Source organism: Pseudonaja textilis, chromosome 5 (assembly GCF_049901715.1).
Source record: "Pseudonaja textilis isolate UNSWEBS1 chromosome 5, rPseTex1.2, whole genome shotgun sequence".
Taxonomy (NCBI): domain Eukaryota; kingdom Metazoa; phylum Chordata; class Lepidosauria; order Squamata; family Elapidae; genus Pseudonaja; species Pseudonaja textilis.
The window spans coordinates 7,725,524-7,736,594 of record NC_141994.1 but is presented as its reverse complement, the minus strand read 5'-3'; the positions used below and the strand labels follow the sequence as shown (position 1 = coordinate 7,736,594).

Sequence of the window (11,071 nt, the reverse complement as noted above, 5' to 3'; positions counted from 1 at the left end):
CTCCGGGCATCTCTTCCAACTTTCGCCCCCTCCTAGGAACGGCGCGGCCCAAAGAGAGGGGTAAAAAGCGGCGAGGAGGCGGCAAGACGGCGCTTGGATGGCCGCGCGACCGAGGCCGGAGGGACCAGGCCGGAGCGCCCAGTAGCGCAATGGAGGCGTTGTGGCGCCTACGAAGCATTCCGTTCCACGTGTTGCTTGTTTTGTGGGCGCCACAGGTTTCCCACCTGTGAGTCGCGCCGCTGCTCTCCGCTGGGCGGAGCTGAGGTGAGCTTCTTCTCCCTTCCCGGCCGCTGAGGGAAGTCACGACGGGCCGGGGCCGGCCGCTGATAGGACCCGCTCGGAGCTGCTCCCCCAAGCTCGACCCCCTTTCGCAAACTCCGCCCTTCCCTTTCGGGCGGCGCTGCTCGGCTGCCTCGGAGGAAATAGCCGGGGCGGGGAAGCTCGACGTGTCCCAGAAAGGTGTCCGCTGTTTTGACTTCCAGGTGCCTCAGCTTCGGGGAGCGGAGCTCTTGTCTCTCTCTCTCTTTTATTTTTCCCCCGCCAGTCCTGCGAAGGGCGCGCGCTCCGCCCGGGGCACCATGCTCGACCCGTCCTCCAGCGAGGAAGAGTCCGACGAGGGGCTCGAGGAAGAGAGGCGGGACCTGCTGGGGGTCTCCGGCGGGAGCGGCCCCTCCAACAGCTGCTCCCCGAGAGCCCTCCCGGCTGCCAGCCGGGACTCCGGGCGCCAGGGCAGCAGCAGCAGCAGCGGCGGAGGCGGCGGCGGTGGCGGCCCGACCCGGCCGGTCAGCCCGAGCCCATCGCTTCGGAGCGAAGGCAGAGAAGAGCAGGAGCGGCTGCTGAGAGAGGAGCGGGAGAAGCGGCTCCGGCTGCAGCTTTACGTCTTCATCGTCAGGTGCATCGCCTATCCGTTTAACGCCAAGCAGCCGACGGACATGGCCCGGCGGCAGCAGAAGGTGAATCGTGCAACCGTGCTTGCAAACGCCCCCCCCCCGCGCCCCCCACCTCCTCTCCCCGCCGCCCCCTTTGCTCTCCTCTCCGCGGCTTGTTTTGCGGAGTGGATCCGTCCGGGTTGGCTTTTTCCCTGCAAGGTCCCCTCACCATCGTTTCCACTCGGGCTGGGGGAATAGAAAACGAAACATAGCCGGTAGCTGACCGGAGGAGGAGGCTGGTTTCTTTCCGCTGTTGCGTCGGATTCCTGTGGAAGCGCGGGAGAGAGAGAGAGAGAGAGAGAGAGAGACAGGGAGTTAAAAAGAGAGGTGAGGGACATAGACAGAGACAGAGAAAGACAGAGAGGGAGAAAGAGAGAGACTCATGAGAGACAGAGATTAGAAAGAGAGAGAGAGAGAGAGAGAGAAGAAGAAGAAGAAGAAGAAGAAGAAGAAAGATAGAGACAGGGAGTTAAAAAGAGAGGTGAGAGACAGAGACAGAGAAAGACAGAGAGGGAGAAGAGAGAGACTCATGAGAGACAGAGATTAGAAAGAGAGAGAGAGAGAGAGAGAGAAGAAGAAGAAAGATAGAGACAGGGAGTTAAAAAGAGAGGTGAGAGACAGAGACAGAGAAAGACAGAGAGGGAGAAAGAGAGAGACTCATGAGAGACAGAGATTAGAGAGAGAGAGAGAGAGAGGGAGGCAGGTGTAGTTTGTACGCCGAGTCCGGAAGAATTTTATGTTCAGGAAACTTCTGGGGTGGCTGGATCGCCGGGGATGGTCGCCCGGCGAAGGAGCTCTTCCCTTCGGCCTGTCGCCAAATCCGTTTCCTTGTTCCAGCAAAATAGGCTTTTTTTCTTTCTTTTTTTTTTCCCGCCCGTGGGTCACACTGGCTCCTGAGGAAGCGGAGGAAAGGAAACTCCCAGCTGGCGGAGGGCAATGTGTTTTTTTATTCTCTTCCTCCCGCAACAGGTTGAGTTGCTCTGGATTAGTTTCACTAAGCCAGGTGACTCCGCGTTTGCAAGCAACCCAGGCTTAGTCCTCTCGCAGCAAGTTCCTGTTCCTCGGTTGTTTCGGGGATTTTATAAGCAAGCTCCTTTCTAGAATAAGTCCCATGAGCTCAGCGGGGACCATCTTAGAGTTAAGTCCCATGAGCTCAGTGGACAGGACCATCTTAGAGTTAAGTCCCATGAGCTCAGTGGACAGGACCATCTTAGAGTTAAGTCCCATGAGCTCAGCGGACAGGACCATGTTAGAGTTAAGTCCCATGAGCTCAGCGGACAGGACCATGTTAGAGTTAAGTCCCATGAGCTCAGCGGACAGGACCATCTTAGAGTTAAGTCCCATGAGCTCAGCGGACAGGGACCATCTTAGAGTTAAGTCCCATGAGCTCAGCGGACAGGACCATCTTAGAGTTAAGTCCCATGAGCTCAGCGGACAGGACCATGTTAGAGTTAAGTCCCATGAGCTCAGTGGACAGGACCATGTTAGAGTTAAGTCCCATGAGCTCAGTGGACAGGACCATCTTAGAGTTAAGTCCCATGAGCTCAGCGGACAGGACCATGTTAGAGTTAAGTCCCATGAGCTCAGTGGACAGGACCATCTTAGAGTTAAGTCCCATGAGCTCAGCGGACAGGACCATTTTAGAGTTAAGTCCCATGAGCTCAGTGGACAGGACCATCTTAGAGTTAAGTCCCATGAGCTCAGCGGACAGGACCATCTTAGAGTTAAGTCCCATGAGCTCAGTGGACAGGACCATCTTAGAGTTAAGTCCCATGAGCTCAGTGGACAGGACCATCTTAGAGTTAAGTCCCATGAGCTCAGCGGACAGGACCATGTTAGAGTTAAGTCCCATGAGCTCAGTGGACAGGACCATGTTAGAGTTAAGTCCCATGAGCTCAGTGGACAGGACCATCTTAGAGTTAAGTCCCATGAGCTCAGTGGACAGGACCATCTTAGAGTTAAGTCCCATGAGCTCAGTGGACAGGACCAGTCTGGAGCGCAAAGATTTATTTATTTTTTTGAGAAGAAAATAATACAAGAGAGTCCCTGTTTGGGATTGAAGTAGGTAAGCTCCGCTTTGTGCAAAGGATCTGCTCAAAAGTACAAGTGTGCTGACTTGAAAGCAATTGTGGAGAAGCCTCCGATAGCAGAGACTATACTGTATTGAGGGGCAGCTTGTTCAACCTTCTTGGAATACAGTTTTCCCTGCAGTAAGTTGCGGCAAAAATCATAATATAAGAGGGGCAGCTTTCATTTGGAGTAGCCACATCTCAAAGCAGCATTGACCGCAATAACTCAGCTTTAACCTCCCCCCTTGTTTTTTGGCATGGAATTCCTAATTCCTCAGAATTCCTTTCTCTCCTCCCTGCTTTCCCCTTCCACTTTTTCTTGAGGTAATTCCTTGTAGTGAAACTTGCAGTAATTCCTTTTTAAGCTTTGTCTTAAAGAAGGCAGATCTGTTGGGCCAGAGCAATAGTCAGTTGTTTAGTTAGGGTACGCTGCAAAATATTTGATCCGTGAAACAAGCTCTTAACTTTCTAATGTAATGGGACAAAATTCATATATGGGGAAGAAGTTAGAAAAAATTCTTAAAGATTGTGATGAAAGAAGTGAACCAACAGTAAAGGGGTCCCTTCTCCCTCTTTCCCTCCCTCTCTCTCTTTCTCTCTCCATATTCTTTTATTATTATTCCCTGAACAGCAACCAACTAGTGCATTTTTCAAAACTTTGGAACAGCAACATGATTTTCAAACTTTATTTTAAATTCTGTTGTCTTTGTCTTACCTTCAGTTTCATTTCCTCAAAGTAAATTGAATTCTACTTGCTTTTCAGAAGCCAAGTCCCAATATAGCAAGCAGCAGGTGAGGTTGTGCAGGCCAGGGGGAGGAGATGTGAAGAAATGCACTAAGAAACATTGTGCTTAGATGGATTGTTCATTCTGTATACTTTACATACAAACGGTATTCATTCTTTGGTACCTCAAAGAGAAGGCCTGCTGTATAAACAAGTTTGGATAGATGCAACCAGACAAGCTAGACAATATGAAAGGGACTTCATGTAAGAGAAGGTGCTGTGCGAGATGAGTGGAAAAATCTATAAATTGTAGTCCCAACATTGGAAGGTTGTTTTAAAGTTCATAATAGTAACCTTTCTCTAGCCTTTTGATTGTGTTATTAACATATCAAAATCACCCCCTATGTTCCAAACAAGGTCTTCCCAATGGTCAAATTCAGCCCAGGTATCTTTTTTTTTTTTTAATGAGCTGCCAATATTTGATTCTAAACCAATCACAAATTCTTTATTTCATGTCAAGTAAATATTAATCTAAGGAAGCAGGGATTGACAAAAATAAAATGAACTTCATTTTTAGAAGAAGATCATCCTAAAAGTGGTATGTGTACTAATAATCTCCCGGCTTGGTTCTTGATATCCTCTGCTGAAGGCTGTTTTTAATCTCTGGTCTGGAAATTTCAGTCAGTACAAACTTGATAGCCAGACTAGACTCAGGAAGAACCCAGAGAAGCCAATAAGGTTAGTGCTTAAAGCTTTGGACTGGCTATCAATTCCTTTCTTGGCAAAATACAAAATGTTGATCGTTACTTGTAGAGGGGAGTCTGGCTTAAGCCCAGGCTATTTGAGAATGCTTCTTTCTCTCCGAACCTGCACATTGACTGCGATCATCTCAAGAGGTTTGAGTATGTGCTGGAGCATATCTGATGGGGATTCTGACTGAGTTTTCTGTGTGGCTACTCTGGCTCTTTGCAGTCTACTCCCTGCAGAGATGAGCGATGTGACATCTCAGTTCGATTAGTTGGTGTTTTTTTTTTTTTAAAGCCCTTAAACCCTGTATGGGTTTCTATACTGCTGATTTCAAGTTCTAATTTTAAGAATAAATTCGACTTGGCTTTTCCATTTGCTTTTCATTTTTATTCAACTGATTTGAGAATTTCAGTTATTTTAAAAAGTGGGTGTAATAAATCAAATAATGCCATTTCATTGTCAAAGTAGTTAAAACTCTATGCTTGTTGGGTGAAAAAAGTTTGACACTTTAGCTCAGACTAAATAATACCGGTAATTCAGGAACAATGGCTTTTATATTCTCTAATTAATGAGCTCAAATTTAATAGCCTTGGGCACTTATATTTGTTCTGGCTACATTAATATTTGTCTTGCAATGAAATTGTAGCTATTGCAGAAACTCAACTTCGAGCTAAATTCTTGTTTAAATGCTAGTATGGGGGTGTATATTTTTATATTCTCCAGAACCTGTTTTCTCAGAACAATTCAGATTCTTTTCTGTTGTTCTAGGTACAGGTTCATTTTCCATTTCTCCAAAGAATTACTCTGGGTGGCATACAATAAGACTATAAAACAGTTAACATATAAAAACAAATTATTTAAAAAATCAAAAAGGCTAAGAGTGGAAACAGATGTTAACCATGAAACCACTCCAATACCTCGATTGTTCTTAAAGGTCTCCAAGTCTGATGGTATCACCAGGTTTTAAGGGTTTTGTGGAAAAACCAATAGCGGTGGGCCCTGCCTAACTTTGGGGGAGTTGGGGTAGGAAGATATTCCTTAAGGTGGCATAGTGTTCTGACCCAATCAGGTTCCCAAAGAGAAAACACAGACATAAGCAGCAGCCCCCACCTTTTAAGGTTTAATAACGAATTCTGTTCTGAAGGCTGCTTTCCACTAATTAGCTCCGACAAGAAAGAGCCTTGCCAAGTTGTTTGTCAAGGCTGCCAAAAACCCAGAGATAAGAACAAATTTACAAAATTCTCCAAACACAAACTAAGATGTCCACCAGTTGAGCTTAAGAGCTTCTTTGCTGTCTGCAGAGAATGCTTTTCCAAACCTGGCTTTTATCCTCTTGAGGGAGGGGCCGTTACCTTGCAGCCTTACTCCTGAGTCGCCTGTACTGCTGTAATTGTTCTTTCCTCTGAGCAATCCTTCGTTCATGTGCACTTGGCACAGGCTCCTCGTGAACCTCCTCGTCACTGCTGCCAGCCCCCCACAATCTCTGAAGGCAGCAGTCCACTCGCTGATGGTCCTGGCCCCTCATCAGAGTCATCGCTCTCCTCAGCCATCTGCACCTGCTGCCGGCTAACCACAACACGTAGAAGGCCTGCCTTTTAGACTTGGCAAGTTCCCTAGCAGAGGAAATTTCATCGCATGCCTCTTCCGCCAGATCTGATGGGATGGGGAGATATAACGGGGTAGAGACTGTGGCTCAAATAATAGCTAAGTGAATGATGCAGAGATTGCTTGCTAGTATCAAAGAAAAAAAAATTCTTAGATCTGTTTTGTGAAAGCAAAGCCTAGTTGGTATTATGTATTTTGGATTAACAAGAGTAGCTTGGAGTTAATCAGGTAGCTGATCAGCAGTAATGCTCCTGCTGTTGTTAAATGAGAAACATTGGGAAGGGTCTCTCCATGAGATTTATATTTGAAGAATGACCTCAGCATCCAAACTTACATATATTTTATATCAGCTGCCCACTCTTTTAAATTACTTCAAATGCCATATGTAGACTGAGGTCTGCTTAAAGTACTCACTTCAGGATAGACTGGAGTTGCAAACACTCCACCCCCCCCCCCAAAAAAAAAAAAACTACCATCAAGCTGTTATATAAAACACTTGGTAGCAAAAAAAATGGGGGGGGGGGGCTTTGGTGTATAAGCGATTTTCGAGGGATTTGTATGTACAGTATGTAGGTTTTCTTGAATAGTCACTTATACAGCAACTATTTGAACTTAACAATAACACTAAATGAGGAGGATTTATGACAGATCCTGATAGTTGCAGCCATCGCAGCATCCCTGCTGTCAAGTTATCACAATTTGGATACTTGACAGCTGGACTGCAATGTAGCTGTCAAGCATCCAGAAAGTATCCATGATATATCAATCACTCCAAATTTTTTGGCGCGTTACACAGAACCCACCTTCTCTCCTCCCACTTCGACATTTCATTAATCACGAGAACCAATTAACTGCAACTGGAAATTCTTAATATGACGCACAGAATAACCTCGAACTTTTCAATTCCTCTAACTCTCTAAAAAATTCTGGCAGCTGAATTTCAAAGCCGACAGTAGCAATATCCTGCCATCATGGGATGGCCAATTATGACCTTCATTGCCACTTCTGGCAAGCAAAGTCAATGGAGAAGCCGGCAGGACATTGAAAATGGGGACCACATGACCATGGAACACTGCAACTGCAGGGTTTGCCCAACAACTGTCATAAATCAGAACTGCAGAGGATTTGCTAATTCAGCTCTCATAGAACATTTTGTTCTTGTACAACATGCCGATCATTTTAATATAAAAGGATCCAGTGCATAGCTATAGTACAAGAGATATATTTACTTATCTACAATATATACACAAAATATCTCATGAAATACCTGCATATCTTTTTTTTCTGAAATACGCGCACTATTTGGACTTCAGCATTATAAAAGTGAAATTGTAAAGAGGTTGATAAATGATTTGAAGCATTTCTAATCCTGCAGTGTTCCCCCAATATTATAAATGTTCAGTTCGGCTTAAAATTGAAAGGTGATCCTTATGTCTACAGTGACATGATATCAAAACTTGTTTTTTGATTTCACTTCTGATTGGGAAAGCAATTGATCATGCCATCCTTAAATTTTAAAAACCAACAAACATCAGATTATAGTTGGCCTGATAATGATTTGACCTTCTGTTTGAGGTCAAATGTATTTCACTGTATTTCACTGCACTGTATTTCAATTTCTAGTGCTAGAATTGAGGCCTGACCTAGACTCCTTGAATGATAAAAGAAGTGGCTGTGTCATTTCTATCTTGACACCTTTTTCTCCTTGGCATAATAGCTCTCCAAGTAAAGGGTCAAGAACAGAAGAGCCTCAAACACACATGCACGTTTGAAATTCGCAGAAACAATTTTGGGGTGTAGAATATTCAGGCAAATATTTTTCATCCTGGAGAATTTTAAGATGTGTACTTCAATTCCCAGAATGCTCGGCTGAAGAATTTTGGGAACTGAAGTCCACACATCTCAAAATCCCAAGGTTGAGAAACCCTGGTTTTGTCTTTTGGACATGGGGGCTTTTTTTTCTTGAATTGCATGTGACATTTCTGATGGATATCTGATATGCTTGTCTGTTTCCTTTTTCAATCCCCAACACAGAGCAACTGCCTAATTTGCACAAGATTGGCAGCAAATGCAGTGTTTGTTCAGTGGGAGATGCACATTCAAGTCATAATAACACCAAAGATAACTACCTGTGAACTTTTTCTCCAGGGCGTTTTGATCAGAGATAGCACTGACCATAATTGATTGGTGGAGAAGCTCCAAAATTGGATTTCAGTGCACATGTTAACTGGGATTGGAAAAGTCATATTTGAACATGTCTTTTCGTTTCCAGTCAGATATACTAGAATATCATTTTTGCGGTAACTTATTGTTAAAGCAATAGTTTCATGAGTGATGTTGGGGTTAGGATTCCACTTCATAACAGATTGGCAGCTGGATGGGCTTTCTTCAGAAGTTATATCCAGAGGGGATGCCCTTCCATTGGGGAGTTATTACAATGGGAATAACTGAAACAAAGGTGTTGCCATGCTGCAAAAATAGGAGCTAGCACTCTGCGTTTGAACACTGAAGAAGCATCTGCCTTTAGTTTACAGCTTTGACTTCAGGAGGACAAGTTCTGAAATTGTTGCTTCAATGGGATTGCAGTTTCATCCAGAATAAAGCATTTTCCCAATTCCTAACTTAAAATCACTAATCAATAGCTTAAATTTACTGACACTCAGCCCATCACTGTTCCAAAATAGACTTCAGACACATTCACAGACTGTCCTGGTTCAGTAAAAATAGAGAACTGGAGTCATCGAGATCTTGATAAGCCTTAATGGATTTGTGTCAAAATGGAACATTGGAATTGATAGAAGTATGGATTAGATCCTGCGTTGAATGTTGCTGATCTTGTGCTATATCTCTTGCCAATATCACTTTTATTGTATTGACCTTTTTCTTTCTTAGTTAGCTAAAACTAGTTTTAATCTTCTGTGGCCAAAATTACCTTCATTTTTATGAACTCTTCCTTCTAAGCCAGGCTGTCTAGAGGCTGTCTAAAATCTTCTATTTATATTTTCTACGGTTGTTCATTGCTTGGTAATATATTTACGAGAGCCAGTGTGGTATGTGGCTCAGGTATCAGGTTAGAAATTGGAAAACCCATGAGTTCTAGTCCCACCTTAGGTACATAATCAGTTGGGTGATCTTGGACTAGTCACTTTCCCTCAGCCCTAGGAAAAGGAGGAAATGGCAAACTACTTCTGAAGAACCTGCTCAAGAAAACTGCAAGGGCTTGTCTGGGCAGTCTGTGAAAATGAGACTTGATTGAACAGAAGAAAAAAATATTTACAGGAATGTTCCAGTGGACTTTTAATTGAATCATATGGCTGTGGAGATCCTTAGTCATCCAGGTCATGGTTGTCCAGCTGCCTTTTGAAAACACCCTTGGGACAATTGAATCGAATAGAAAAATTGGAAAATAGGATAAAATATTGAAAAAAATGCTGCTATGAAATATTTGTTGTCTTTTCAAATGAGTGCAATCTACAAGAAAGCTGAATTTAATACATGTAGTATTCAAATTATTATACAGTACAGAATGTAGCAATAGAAACTCAGGCAGGTGGTAGCATTTATCTCTTTTTACTCAATCTGAATAAAACTAAGAGTTGGATTCAAGTCTGATTAGTACCTTGGATGAAAGGCCAATCTGGAAACTCAAGTCATGTGCCAAGATTGAAAAACCACCTGAATAGATGAGAATAGCAGACCACTCCTAGATTATTGCTGAAAAAGTTATGTATAAGTGTTCATGAAGCCATCAAAGAGCTGAAAAGCACAAAGAAGATATGATTTAATTATAGACTAATTTCTCAGATTTCAGACCCAGGCTTCATAAACCATAATTATTCACAAACTTGTTTTAAAAACAAAGCCTATTTTATTGCACCCTGGGAAATGTTTTCATTCCCAGCCAGAATTAAGCTCAAACAGTCCCCCAAGTATAAGCACACACCTTTCAGTTTTGTAAAATGCTGCCAAAAACAGAAGTATCAAATTAAGTAAAAAAGAAACCAATCAAAGTACAAGAAAAACCAACCGAACTACAAAGAGTTTCCAGGATGACTTGGAACCGATCGAACTACTTTGCTTCCTGCAAAGGTTTTGTCATCTTGGCCTGACTTTTATCCCTTATGGGAGGGGCAATCACCTCCAAGCCTTACTCCTGAGTCGCCCCTTCTGTTTCAGCTGCTCTTGCCTTCTAGCAGCTCTGTGCACACGTGCACTGGGAACAGGCTCCCCTGGGTCCTCTGCCTTGCTGCTGCCAGACTCCAGAGGCTCCGAAGGCAGCACCCCACTCCCAGATGGTCCTGGCCCAATCTCTGCATCAGAGGCAGGACCCTCATCCAAGTCTTCTCCAAACTCCCTGACTGGTCCCAATTTTTCCCCATTGTCTGATTCCGCTGCTGTCTGCACCGGCTGCTGGCGAACCACAACACATATGTTCACTGTTTCAGTGTTTCAATCTTTAATTTGTTGCTGCTTCTTACAACTTTGGAAGAGTGTTTCTGTCTAAGACCCTTTTTGTTAATCCTGCAGAATTTGTTAGTTCTGTTTTCTTGGGGTGCTGGTGGTGATGAGGAAGGGTTAGGCGACTTTTCAGATGACAATAAATAAAGCGTGTTTATGTTTTGTTGTAGGTCTCAGCAGATTTATTTCAATCCATTTATATCATTCCAGCTACAAAACTAAGATATTTATATTTTGACAGTGTCTTTGGGCACTTATGTAAGAAAAAAAAAATTATACTAAGTAGTTTATACAAGCTGCTGAGAATTCTATTATGTATTCCTCCTGGGAAATTTTTGCCCTGAAAGATTATGTAAAATATTGAAGTAAATGAATAAATATGACAAAAAATACACATGTATATAATTAGCCGTGAACCAACCAATTTGTTATGTTTGAATCCTCAATCACGTGGAGAGCTATCACGGATAGAAGGTGCTGTGCTCGAGAGAATAGAATAAGTGGGAAGGGACCTTGGAGGTCATCTAGTCCAGCCCCCT

At 43.7% G+C, this 11,071-nt stretch overlaps 1 protein-coding gene across 18 annotated transcripts in view; it reads left to right on the top strand.

Moving 5' to 3' along the window:
- Positions 1–380: 380 nt before the first annotated feature.
- CADPS2 (calcium dependent secretion activator 2) overlaps positions 381–11,071 on the top strand; it is a 334,568-nt gene continuing 323,877 nt past the window's right edge. For 16 of the 18 annotated variants that reach the window (XM_087934094.1, XM_087934093.1, XM_087934092.1 and 13 more), the window contains exon 1: positions 386–953. In XM_087934094.1, the coding sequence (XP_087790220.1) occupies positions 579–953 (375 nt within the window). In that variant the 5' untranslated portion in view covers positions 386–578. Of the gene's footprint in view, positions 954–11,071 lie in introns of all 18 variants that reach the window. The other 2 variants (XM_087934097.1, XM_087934096.1) reach the window with 2 other exon arrangements.